The sequence below is a fragment of the Anopheles cruzii genome, chromosome 2, assembly GCF_943734635.1.
Source record: "Anopheles cruzii chromosome 2, idAnoCruzAS_RS32_06, whole genome shotgun sequence".
Lineage (NCBI taxonomy): Eukaryota > Metazoa > Arthropoda > Insecta > Diptera > Culicidae > Anopheles > Anopheles cruzii.
Window position 1 is genome coordinate 60920490 of NC_069144.1, and position 13133 is coordinate 60933622.

The 13133-nt window shown below is 54.8% G+C and overlaps 2 protein-coding genes across 2 annotated transcripts; one reads left to right on the top strand and one right to left on the bottom strand.

Moving 5' to 3' along the window:
* Positions 1 to 1348: 1348 nt before the first annotated feature.
* LOC128278199 (chitotriosidase-1) lies at positions 1349 to 5608 on the bottom strand. The gene is made up of 7 exons (XM_053016873.1): positions 4578 to 5608; positions 4399 to 4510; positions 3360 to 4330; positions 3084 to 3285; positions 2716 to 3023; positions 2502 to 2647; positions 1349 to 2193 (listed from the first exon to the last, which is right to left on the bottom strand). Exons 1-5 carry the CDS (start codon positions 5562 to 5564, stop codon positions 2818 to 2820), a joined length of 2478 nt encoding a protein of 825 aa, XP_052872833.1. The 5' UTR covers positions 5565 to 5608; the 3' UTR covers positions 1349 to 2193; positions 2502 to 2647; positions 2716 to 2817.
* Positions 5609 to 11721: 6113 nt separating this feature from the next.
* On the top strand, positions 11722 to 12099 carry LOC128267184 (uncharacterized). Its single transcript, XM_053003973.1, has one exon. The coding sequence runs from the start codon at positions 11722 to 11724 to the stop codon at positions 12097 to 12099; it is 378 nt and encodes a 125-aa protein (XP_052859933.1).
* The last annotated feature ends 1034 nt before the right edge of the window (positions 12100 to 13133 follow it).

The window sequence follows — 13133 nt, forward strand, 5'->3', positions numbered from 1 at the left end:
CCGCAGCTGCGCGGCCTCGCGGCCCACATGCCATCGGACGTGTCCGTGTGGACGAATCAGAGGAATCTAAATGGCCGGCAGAAGGGCTTCAGAAAACCGTTCTCTCAGAATCGAAACCAGGCTGCGGCAGGTCCACGGAGGCCACCCGTAGAGCCGTCGCCACCGGTGGCACCACCGGAGCCACCGATTGTCCCTCAAAATCCCGAGCCAGCCCGGGTACCTCCGCCGCCAGAACCCCCAGTGACGGTTCGTCCGGTGCTACCTGAGCCACTGAAGACGGATGATCACCCGGAACCACCGAAAGTGTTCAGTTTTCCACCAGCGCCACCACCACCCCCACCACCTCCTTCGCGGCCACCCTCCTGGTCACCACCTCCACGGCCGCCGCCCCCCGCGCCGAGCATGAGACGCCCGGAGTCGTTCCGGGACTACCAGACGCCGAGTTACTCCAAATGTTCGCAAGAAGCCTATGACTACGGCTACGAGCCTCAGTACTACCAACCGCCGCCGCCTCCACCACCCCGTCCATCGTACTCCACCCCGTACCGATCATCCGCCCGCACTGCCCCGTCCTCATCCCACCCATCCAGTTACTACCACCCTCATGAAGAATATGAATACCCTAAGCACTATTACGGCTCGTCTGAACCTCGTCACTACCCCGCTCATGATGACAGTCCTCAGGGACAATTTCGGGTCGGCGGTGGTCGGGAGCACGAGCACCCGGAACACGAGGTTAACCCGTGGGCTGACTACGACGAAAGCGATTGGCCGGCACCGGTTCCGCAGCCGACCGATGTGTTCACCTTCAACCAGATCGTCAGTCGGCAGATTTGGGAAAATGAACGCGCCCTACTGTACGCGACCGATCCGTTTCAGCCAACACCTCGGCCACTGCTCGAGGACGTGGAGCCGCCCCGTGAGGACACCGGCCCCATACTATTCCCGGAGGATGAATACAACTACGTCCCGTACGACATCTTTGGGCTGAATCCACCGCTGGATGCGTTTATTCCGCCGGTGCCACCTCCAGCACCACCGGTCGCTTTTCCGACCGACGATAATGCTCCCGTCACGTTTCCACCCGCTCCGGAGGAACTGTTCCCGCAACCGACCCCGCCACCACACTACCTTCAGGTGCAGGCAGCCAAAGGATTCGACCCGCTGTCCGGGGTGAACCCGCACGCGGCCTGGACGCACCGAAGCCACTACGTTCCTTCGGCATTCACCCGGGGCAGCGGGTTGTCATACCAAAGCATAGCTCACTAAGGTCCTGTTGATGTGTTCAAATAAATGTAAGACTGAAAGCACAGAAGGGGAGCACGAGTCGACGCGCCGGTTATTTAACTAATAAGTGATTTATTATTCAAAAAAGTACATGTAACATAGTTATTAAATTACAAGTTAGTTGTCGTCGCTGTACTCGTGTGCGGGTTTCGTGTTCGTTTCAAAGCGCGCTGCGATATTGCCAATGATTGCGTTTGCCGATTCCACCAAACTATACCGAATCGCAGCCGCCTCAGATTGTTACGCTGGTTTTTGTGTCACTCTTTCGCATGTCTGTTTCCTGTCACTGCTTTGCACTTTGTTCGTTTCGTTTCTTCGCATTCATTTTCTCTCAAACGGAAAATGGGCTCCATCCGCTTTTCCGGGGGAAGGGGGTCAAACAATCCGTTTCTTTCTCCGTTTCCGTTGCACTGTTTTCAAACGTTTCCTTCACAGCTTGTCAGGTTCGCTTTGACGCTGCGCGGTCTTAACTGTTTCGTGCCCTGTTTCGATTTTCTTCGCCGCCGTTATTTGAATCTCCCTGATGTCCTGGATCGTTCCGCCTGGCGTTCGGGTGTGCTTTTCCGTGTTTCTGTTTTCCTAACCGATTTGTGGCCCTTCGTTTTTATATACACTTAATTATCACAGTTTTTATACATCTATCAAAAACGACATTTACAGGCTCGCGCTCTCTTTCGCTGTACTGGTGCAACATTTGTTGGATGGTTTTAAAGGACAACAAAAGTCGATAACAGACACCGCCGCAGGGTGGACTGCGCCTTCGCCTTGGGGCCTCTTCATGGGGACGAGGACTGCTACACTTTCGTTTCTCTACTACACGCGACCCACGGGGACGAAGGGTATTCCCCGCTTTCCTTTGCTCACTCTCTCCTGCTTGCGGCACAATTAGGTCTTACGCTTCACGAACTGAAACAAACGAAATGGGAAAGAGCCGTTTGCCCATCAAATGTACATCGCTGTGTCACCTTCTCATAAATAGCCATTGGAGCAACGTTAAGAATAATTGTGTGTAAAACAAAGAAAAGCCTAGACGAATCGACTACCGCCTCTTCCTAAACCCCTTTGGCGTCAGAGTTGAAGAGACGACGGAATCATAAATAATAGATGCAAAGGTTGAGCTGTGATCGACGAGTAAAGGTGCTTTCCTCACTTGTCCGGGTACGGAACGGAGTGGAAGTTTAAAATGTGTGCCAAGCTGCTGCGGCCAGACTTACTCGGGAAGGATCGCCACGTATTTACAAAATGGTGTGCCAGCGTTGCGCCACTTTTTCCCTTTTTTCCTCCCAAATTGTGTAGACGAAGAGTATTTTAATTACATTACAGCTAACGTCTGCCCTTGTAACGTCGAACAGCGAGCCACCTAGCGAGAACCGGAAAGTGATCGTTAGAAAGGCCGAATTCCCAACGTCCAGAGAGGCCAGTACTTACTGTTCCCGTCGGCTAATGCGGACTCACATTCCCCGTCAAAGTGCTTGATCTAAAACGTAAAAAAAGGATGTAGATTGCGGAGGGCATTGGCTGGTTCCTCCTTTAGGCCGCGGCTTGCGTTGGGTTGTGGCAGCCTTCGACGTTCTCGGGCCAATCGCAAACGTTTTCATTGGGGTTGAACACCAGATTAGCGGGACATGGCATGTGATGTTTGCGCTCTCCTTCGCACATGAAGTAATGCGTGCAGTCGCTCTTGTCCGGATGGTAGCTGATGTGGCCATCTTCCTCAGCACAGACGACCTCGTTGGCTACGGAGGAAACGGACGTTATGCGGTGGCCGTACGTGCTTCGTGGCCGCGTTTACTTACGGTCCTTGGTGGTGTAGGCACCGCGCGGTCCATAGGACTCGTACGGACCATCGTACTCCAGCAGCACCTTGTAGTCCTTCAGCTCACTGTTCATCACGTTCATCAGCGGGTACTTGCCGCTACCGCAGCGACCCGAGAAGTCATCCATATCGATCGACCACACCATAATGCCACCGAAACCTTCCTCCTTCAACCATTCCATCTGCAATCGGGCAACCGACGGGCGTTAGCGGTTCTGGAAAATTTGCGCTCCGGCCACCCCCCGTTTGGACTTACCTTCGTCTTGAGGGAGCGCTCGTCATCGAAACCGACCCACTGGTCCTTGCGATACGCGAATGGCACCTGCTGCTCCGAGTCCCACACGAGCGTGGTGTTGTCGACGCCAAGGAAGCCACAGATCTCGTAGTAGCTGAGGAATCCGGCTTCGTTGGTAAACTTGCCCGGCAGACCACCGCCCGACGCGGGGGCTCCGATGTCAAACTGCGTCTGGTTGACCAGGGTGAAGGAGCGACCGTACGTCGGCATACCGATCAGAAGCTTCTCCTTCGGAGCGCCCTGTTTAACCCACTCGCGAGCACTGTAGTCCACGGTCAGTTTCTTCTGGTAGTTGGAGGCCGAATCCAGCGGGAACAGGGGCGAGTTGTGGCCTACCTGTCGCTCCCACTGACCATGGAAGTCGTACGTCATGACGTTGATAAAGTCAAGATACTTGGAGATCTCGGGCACATCGTAACCGGCAGCGATGGCCTCGAACGAAGCGGGAACAGCGGCAGTCAGCAGCAGCCGAGGTTGTCCGGAGGTCTTGGCTTCACCCTCGAACGCAACGCGCAGCTCGCGGAGCAGATCTACGTACGCCTTGCGGTCGTCGGCCCCGCGCGGATACTCCCAGTCGACGTCCAGACCGTTGAACTGATAGTCGCGCAGGAACTCGATCGCTTCGTACACGAACTGGTTCATGCGGAACACGTTCGAGGTGAGCTCCTTGAAGGGTGTCGAACCGAACGCCCATCCGCCGATGGCCAGCAGGACCTGCAGGTCGGGATTCTTCTCGCGCAGTGCGATCACTTCGTCGTACATGTCCGGATCGCTGTCGTTCGATTCGGTCAGCTTGTGGTCCTTGAGCGTGGCAAAGGCGTAGACAAGGTGCGTGCAGAGGCTGGCGTCGACATCCTTCGGTTCGAACTTGCCCGCACCCGGTCGTTTCACCGACCAGCTCGTCAAGTAGCAAAACACTTGCCCTGGGCGTGCTGCGACACGGGATGGGGAGAAATTAGGACCTCCGATTGTTGAAATCCACCGAAGGAGGCGTACTTACAGTTCTTCTCCACTGTGGCCAGTCCTTGCTTGATGATCTTCTTTTGCGGTTTCTGCACCTTCGACAGTACCTCCGAAACGGCGATCTTAACAGGGGCAGGCTTTTCCTCTTCCTGTCGGGTTAAGCGTGAGTTCGTAAGTGATTTTGGCCATTCAAATTCGATCCTAGAGCGCACTTACCTTCTCCACGATGGTAGCTGCGACTTCGGACCAGTCGACGTCTTTGGCGCCCTTTCCACGGCTAACGCCGCGAAGCTCCTCACGCATCGCTCCGATCAGCGGGTACTTGACGTTGCCGCCACACGCCGTACCACTGAAGTCGTCCATGTCGATGGTCCACACCATCGCTCCACCGTACCCGTTCGTCTTGATCCACGTCATCTTGTTGCGGATCGCCCGCTCGTCGTCGAACCCGACCCACTGGTCACCGTCGACCATGTACGGCACCTTCATCTCGTCGTCCCACACGTAGACCGCCCCGTTCAGCAGCTGCTCGCAGATCTCGTAGTACGCCAGAAAGCCCGACTCCTTGGTGTACTCTCCGGCTTTTCCACCACCGGTGGCCGGCGAGTTCACCTTGTAGCGATCGGTGTTGGCAAGCGTGAAAGATCGCCCGTACGTTGGCATCCCGATGACCAGCTTCTCCTTGGGAGCGCCCAGCTTCACCCAGAGGTTGGCGGCGTAGTCCACCGACAGCTGCTTGCGCCACTCGCTGTCCGACGATGGCGAGTAGAGCGGAGCGTTGTGTCCCGTTTCGCGTTCCCACTTGCCGTGGAAGTCGTACGCCATCAGGTTGATAAAGTCCAGATAGCTGGCGACGGCCGGGACGTCGTACCCACCGCGCACATTGTCCGGACCGACCGGGACGGCGGCCGTAAGCAGCAGCCGCGGCTGACGGATCTCCTGCGACTCGGCATCGAACGCTTCCTTCAGTTCCTTCAGCAGCAGCACAAAGTTCTTCTTGTCGTCCGAGCCCTTCGGGTACTCCCAGTCCATGTCCAGGCCGTCGAAGTTGCGCTGGCGCAGGAACGGGATCGCCGAGTAGATGAACGTTTGGCGGGCGTAGCGCGTGGCGGACATCTCTTTGAACTTCTGCGTACCGAACGACCAGCCACCGATGGCCAGCAGCACCTTCAGCTTGGGATTGGCCTTCTTCAGCAGCATCATCCGCTCGTACAGTCCCGTCTTGCCGTCCTTCGTCTCATCGTTGCTCTCGAACGAGCTCAGTTTGCCCTTCTTCAGCCAGCCGAACGCGAAGATGATGTGCGTGCACAGGTCGGCCGGAATGTCCTCCGGGACGAACTTGCCCAGCTTGGTGCGATACTGCGACCAGTTCGTGTAGTAGCACACGATCTGGGGATTAGGATTGGGAATGGTTAGTCATTCGATCCCGAAGAGACGCCGAATCGGTGCTTACCTTGTAGCCATCACTGTTGACCGTCTGCTGTTTCTTCGAGACGAGTGCCGAACTGGCCGCTCCGGCCAACACGGTGGCACCAACGGCGGCGGCCGCTGAACCGCGCGTTTTCGAGCGAACCCGGAACCGGTTGGTGGCCGACGCAGGGGCCTGATCCGAACGGTCCTGTGCCTTCTTAACCTGTATCTGATTGTCGTCGGGCTTTGCTACGGTCGACTTCAAATTGGTCGGTCGCCGTAGTCTTCTTTTTGCTGCGGATTGGGACGGACGGACACAAGCATTAACGTCACGCCGGTTGTTCGGTTAAAGGTTAATCGTTTATTCTCGAATCGGTAATGACTGCTGAGAGTGCTTCAAATCGGAGAACCGTTCTACAGAACCATTCGAAGAGGGCTTATGGGGTTTGCTGTTTTTCAACGGAATCTCTGTTTTGTGAATGGCTGAATGTGAAATAAAGTTCCTTGGTAACGACTTCAATCAATCTTTAATTAATTTATCACAGCCCTCAACTAGGAAATGTCAAACATCCGGCACAGAACCGGTTGGGGAGCTACTGCACGGCTACTGCGATCGCGGTAGAAGTTAGCAAAATGGCGGCACTTACTTTGGGCACTATCTGTGGCTTGGGAGAAGATTGCGATGATGATGCATAGCACTATCGCTATTCTAAGTATCCGAGGCGCTAACTGCAAGGAAATGGAAAAGAAGACGATTAGTAATAAGAGTTTTAGCTTAAATCACTGTTATGCATCTACGGCTTTTTTATTGTGGTTTTAAAACTCGTTCAGAACCTGATTATGAACTGGTTGAGACAGAATTTTGAACCGATAACCAAACGGTTTCGAAACCCGATAACCAACCGTTGCCCTGAACGATATACTTGGCGGTTTGGGGTGCATCGAAACAACGAAAACAATAGAATTGCTGTTATCTCATCGGTGAGCCAAGAGGTGGAGCCGGTGGCGCCAGACTAGAGTAGGTCACCGGCGAACGGATGGGCCACACGATCGTTCGGATAGCTCGCCTTGCCAAAAGCAGTTAGATAATCGTCGGGTGCTCTCATCCTCCCAAGTTCACCCGGCCCCAGCGAGGTTGACCCATTTCTAGTGAGAACGCAACGCGATCGAGCGTTGCAAGAAACAGATCGCCCTCGCAGCGCTCAATCGCACCGTCAGACGGTAGCGGTTGCAGCTTCTCGTGCAGTTAGGCAACGTTTTAATCAACCCCAAATGAGCTGCGCCGAGTGGCATGGCGAAGGTGAACTGCACCAAAGCGAACTCGGCAGCATAACCGATCGACCGACACGGTGCGGCTTGGATTGATTAATTGCCCCAAGGGAAGGGTAGAAGATACCGATCTCTATGGGGTTTGCGTGTCATGGAAATGGTATGTGCCACCGTTCAGTGCTGCACCACCGATCATTTCCAGAACTTTATGAGGTCCCCGAGGTGTGCTATGTGGGAGCCAAATGTCGCGCGATCTTCGTGAGGGTGTGATGAGTTATTGTGAAGCTTTGACGACGACGAACTATTAGAATGGTGTGGTCGTTCCCATTAATCGCATTCTGACATTTCAGCCGCCAGCGAGCAACATCTTCAGAGACGCACGGCTCTCAAATCAAATGTCGCGCACACCGGGCCCGAAATGTCGAGGTGGCGATAGACATCCATTTAGCGTTTGCGTGGCTCCTTCAAACGTCGCTTAAGCTGTGGCCGATTATCGCGAGGTTCTTAAGCCGGCCCCGGGGTCAGTCGCAGACGATCATCAATATTCGGCGCTGGCGGTAAGTGGTCTTTGGGTTAAGTGAAAGCTCAGAGTGTTCGACCTTTCGCTCGTTTGGAAATTCGTTAACTGAATCTGCCGGCGATCGGCGTAGAGTCGGATCGCGGCGACCGCGGCAAGCGAATGCAACCTGCCCGCGTGTACTTGACCGCAATTACGACGTTGACGACACACAATCGACAGCTAGCCGTCAGCTGCAGCTCCGGTCGCCGATCGGTTGCATTGCGGCACGATTGTCGAACATCTGGTTTGGAACATCTGGTGCCACATCTGGTTGGTGCTTAGATCGTGGATCGTTCCTCGAAAGAGGCGAGATCAGATTTGAAATTGGTGGTTATATAAACGATACTGCACCGGGAATCCGCGGTCTGCACAGGCCGCCAACAGGCACGCCATCTAATGACAGGCTTATGTAGCAGCTGCTGGCTGGCAACTAAAATTCGTCGCATTAGTGGGCTTCTGGCTTGAGAGACTGGCGGAACATTATCACACAATGCGAATGCCCCGGCGCGTTTCTATCTAATCAACACCAATTCTGCCGGTGGCTCTGAAGCATGTGAACCTTTTCCACCTCGTTTCGAAGCGAACGGATTAACAGGGCCGGCTGGATTGGTTTCGTATAGCGATACCGTTTGCGACACGCCACCGTCTGCACAGATTGCATTCTTTTCCGTGTGCAAATAATTGCCCAAGCCCTCGGCCCGTGTGTGAAATGAACGGTCAAATACACGTTGGCCGCCTATTCTAGTTAATGCTGGAAATCAGCTCAAGGGTGACAACGCAAAGCATTAGAACCGTCTGCGAGAGAGGGCTTTAGGAACCGGTGGCCTGAGGTTCCCCAAGTTTCAGTGCTGCTCTCGACGAGCGAGTGCCTCCACGAAGATGGCCCCTTACATAACACACACACACACACACGTGAGCGAACACATTTCAGCAACCTTATTAGCATATCATGATGCTGCTGCCGCTACCTTTCGAAGGCGCAACTCGTGTGCTCCTTCATTCACACGCGGCCGCGGTGATTGCGTGTTGATTATTCTCTCACGACTCACGATGGCGGCCACGACGTTTGACTATTATTATCGAGCTGACGGTTATCAGCCAAGTACGCGCAGATGCAGCTCAGTCAGTCATTCAACCCTCGAGAGGGCTTCGAAAGTGAAATCTTTCGACAGGCTTCGGGAGGCGCCATCAGTGGCGCCCCGTTGGATTTGTGGCGTAAATCATTGCTTATCTCGCACAGCCTACTAAAGTGTCCGGCCGCAAGGGCTTCCGTTATCGGAATTCGATCCGGGAGCGCCGGGCCGGGTCGGCGAAACGAAAGCGAAAGTGCTCGAAAAGCTCCCTCGCCCCACCGAAAGGCCGAAAGGTCTGTGACTTAATAATGCGTTTCACCTGCCCCGGCGGGTGAAAGTGGCCCCCGTGACACGCGGCGCGGCGTGCGTGCTGTTTTGTCCCTTGCCTTCACGCCCTGTCTCGGTCGCACGCCGCACTGACCTGCCCCAAACATCCGAATCCGGATGGTGGAAAACTTGGTTGAAATGGTTTGGCCACGCATGCGCCCTCCCTGTGCGGGGTCGTCGGTGTGCAGTCGAGCGAAAACAAACGTTTGCTTTCACCAGCGACCCATGCCCGGGCACAGGTGGAAAGGTCGGGCCGGGAACTGCCCTTGATCCCGGGGAAAATGGCCCACCCCGCCCCGGTGAGGCCACGCGCGACTGCTGACAGCTCAATTAACACATTTCCATCAGACGGGACGCTTGCTCAATCAAGCGTAAAAATGTGATTTTCGGACCACCAGGAGCACAGCCCGGCCAGGATGTGTGTGTGTGTGTGATTCTCCTCAAGGACTCCACTGTGCGGTCATGCGTGGTGGAAATTCGCTGTCGCTGTCGGTGTGTGTGTCCCGGCGGACTTCGGACTTCCGGGTTCGGGAATGCCGATGATGCTCACTGAAGCAGAAAGTTGGAGACACCAAGGCCAAGGACTCATGCCCGGCGGGAGGACCCCCGATGTGGCCCTCTTACGGCGGGCGCGTATGACATCCTGGTGCGACGAAAATCAAATTATTCACGGTCCACTGATTTCGCTTGACGGCCGTCGGTGTGGTCCTTTCGAATATCGAGCTTTCGTCCGCAAGGTCCGGTTCAGTACTCCGTGGCCGGGACAATTTCTCCCGACCCCGCGAAAACAAACGCCTCTTTCACTCGTGTCGTCTGCGCACGCTCGCCGCATGTCAAATACTTCCGCCCCGTTTTTGGCCGCCACCGAGTTTAATTGTCACCGCCGTGGACCGTGATTCGAGTGTGCATTCGAACGGAGCGAATTTGCACCGGTGGCCAGGCCCTGCCTCTGGTTCGGTTTCCGGATCAGCGCTTCCGAAGATTTCGATGCCGCTCGATTCGATGGGGATTCACCGCCGGGTCCGGGGGTCCGGGATTTTCCAATTACGAGCCCCGATTACGATTGTGCAGTCAAGCGTGAAAGTTTGAATTTCCGAACGCCAGGAGCGCATCCCCAGCAGCAGGAGGATTTAGGTGGCCACGGTGGGAAAATTGGGTCGAATTAGTTGGGAATTTTCCGACCTCATGTTCACTCAAGCGTGCAAAGTAGAATTTTCCACTCGCAGGAGTGCAGTCTCGGCAGGAGGTATCCGCTTGTTATCTGCCCGTGATAAAGGCAATCTACCCCAGGCCCAGGGTTCAGTCATGCGTAAAAGGTACCCCCGGAACCTCGGAACAGCTGTTCCGTTCACGTCGTAGCACCGGCATCCCGAATCATCACATTTGGACAGAATTTATTCATAATATTTTATTACTTTTATTAATTTTAGCCAAATGATTCAAAATAAGAACGGGATTTGGGGTCCCGTTCTGTTAGCACCATTAAATTATTCTTTATTAAGGCCGCCATTCGGATTCGGAAGACTCGTTCTTTCGTCGCCGGCCTCATTCCGCGCATGCGTTCGCCAAACTTCCTCGCGTTGGCAATTACAACGAACCCCATCTAAGGATGTGAACGTCACGTCGGTCGACTGACTGTTCCGTTCCGTTGCATGATGTTTAATGAAGCGGAAAGTTGTGATTCGCATCGAGCAGGGCCACATGACCGTGAGGCAGAACGTCCCGTCCCTCCGCCGGGGGGCTGTTTTTCCGCTTCCGAGGAAAATGCCACCCCACAGCAAACGCGGCCGATCCGGCCACTCCGATAATTACACAATCCTGTGTGTTCGGTGAAGCGAAAAATGTGATTCCACGGTACCAGGCGGACAGGAGCATCGGCCGGTAGCACCCGACCGGGACTGGGACTCCACTGTTCAGTCATGCGTAAATGGTACCTTTGACCCTTCGGGTGGAAAATCGGGCCGTCGGGGTGTGTGCGTTCCGAAAGGGGAAGTTGCAACACTGTTGCCGTGCCGGGCCGGGCCACGGGCCATGGTTGTGTTTGTGCGGCCGGGTTCAGTGGAGCATGAATTATGATTCGGTTCGATCAGGTTAACAGCTCCCGTGACAGGTGACCACGGGTGTGTAGCTTTTCCGGTTTTCCAGCGCATCGCATCGAGGGGGAAAACAGTGTCGTGTCGCCTTCTCGCTCGGTCGCACGAAGGCACGAGGAAGTTATGCGCGAGGGAGTGACCGGTGAATGTGAGGCGTGCAGTAATGGCCAGTAAGACATATGCAAACACAAACCCTACAAACAGTAATTACTTAGGGCGTACATTCAAAGCAGTTATCGGAAAATGCTCGGAAGCCTTCCTCGAGGTGTAACTATTTCAACGCCGTACCCCATAATTGACTCATGCACGCCATCGTGCTATCCGTTTTTGGTGTCCCTAATACAATTGGTTTCTGTTGGCCAATTGAAGTTATGCAACCGCACCGTGCAGGGAACTTAATCGGAATAAATTAAGAAATAATGCACTCCGTTCGTGTGCCTCAGATTTGCTCGATCCGTAATCGGATCAAGTCAAGGGGAGTGTGGCCAGTGTATTTGTTCTTGACATTGCATTGACAGTGTTCTTGACAGGCTCGGCCGCGCAACTGATCAAACGGCACTGAATGTTTGTCCTCTGGTCTAGATGATTGCGGCACTCACGCTGTAGTGTGATTCTTGAGCTTCGATAGAATGTTTGCGACACGTGTCGCGATCCTGGCGATCTTCTTCTGCGCTTCGGTGAGCCATCGATCCCCTCAGCAGGTGAACTGGACTTACGGCCTCGGATTCTTCCAGGTATCATCTGCACCAGTACCCGGGGAGCTATCGCAAGAATCCCGAGCCATTGCCTTGATCCACCATCTCACCTATCTGATTGACTACCTGGTCCACTACGTCCTGGGGAACCGTGACCGTAAAACACCACCGGAAGCGGTCGATTACTACCAAGCGGCACTCGTCGAGGGCCGGAACCCGCAGAGCTCCGACGCGGAAACCCGCCACTATAAGCCCAGCGCTGCCCGCGCCCGCCAAGAGATGGAAGCGTTGGACAAAATGATGAAATCCTAAACTTTAACGATAGCTTTCCTCCCGATGGCTTGCCTTTTGATGACAAACCCTGATGGCCGGCCGGCCCGGCACAATTGTTGGGGCGACTGCGACATGCGCGACACACTTCGGTAGCTTCGGTTGGAAAATTTTAATAACCGTCAACCGTCTTCGCCGCCGAGCCTTGACATCGTTGCCGCTCGGTGGCGTGACATCGCTAACGACTATCGTCTTCGGAATCGATCGTCAACTCGCCGCTGTCTCATTAGTATGCGCGGCTGATGATTACTTCTTTGGCAATGCTACCTGGTCCGCCCCTAAATTCAGTCGCTAGATCGAGACTTTAGAGCAGTAAGTCCGCTCCAGTACTAGGCCGTTCCGATCCATAAGGAAACACGGTCGGCGATCACTCTTCAATGGCTTTTTGAACCCACCCAGAACCCCATTCGATGAATTCGGTGCAAATGGTCTCCGCGCTCCGGGCGAGTCAGAACAATATGCGACCCGTTGCGAATGGCCGAACGTCACGTCACGCCACCGAAATCAAGGTGATCCAGTTCCCGCGTAACTCGTGCCGGGGCAATAAGCGATCCATTCTGCTGTACCGAGCTGGGTGTAGCTGCCGCAATCTTGACTCGTTCTCTTTTTGCCCCGCGCGGACCGCGAACAACTTTTACGCTTTTGTTCTACCCTGTACCCTGCACCCTTGAGGCATTCACTTCGGACACGCTCCGGCTGAATCCAGTTGTCCGGCCAGACCCAGGCCACTATATAGTGGCTACAAACTGGCTCCCGCCCGGGTAGGTATAGGTTAGTGTCGGCAAGTAGAACCTGACAGCCTGACAGAGACAGAGCCTGCACCGCATCCCGTGTCCGCCGTGCGACCTTTCGCATGTTACAAGGCCTTCCGCTTGCAGCACGAAGCCGCGACATTTCACTGCCCGCGGGTAGGCTGGAAACCGAGAACGGAAATTGGAAATGGAGTGTGGCACTTCCCTTTTCGGAGCAGGAAGTAGGAGAGCACGGGCGTGTTCTTAAGCCGCTGCGGGAGCCGC

What these genes read in the sequence shown, in the direction of transcription:
- LOC128278199 (XM_053016873.1), bottom strand. Translation starts at nt 5,564, where the DNA reads ATGATGCTGCTGAAGAAGGCCAATCCCAAGCTGAAGGTGCTGCTGGCC. An exon ending in GGCCACAGTGGAGAAGAACT is followed by an intron (nt 4,331 to 4,398) that starts GTAAGTACGCCT and finishes CCCGTGTCGCAG; the next exon opens with CACGCCCAGGGCAAGTGTTT. An exon ending in AGCGCTCCCTCAAGACGAAG is followed by an intron (nt 3,286 to 3,359) that starts GTAAGTCCAAAC and finishes GCCCGATTGCAG; the next exon opens with ATGGAATGGTTGAAGGAGGA.
- LOC128267184 (XM_053003973.1), top strand. Translation starts at nt 11,722, where the DNA reads ATGTTTGCGACACGTGTCGCGATCCTGGCGATCTTCTTCTGCGCTTCG.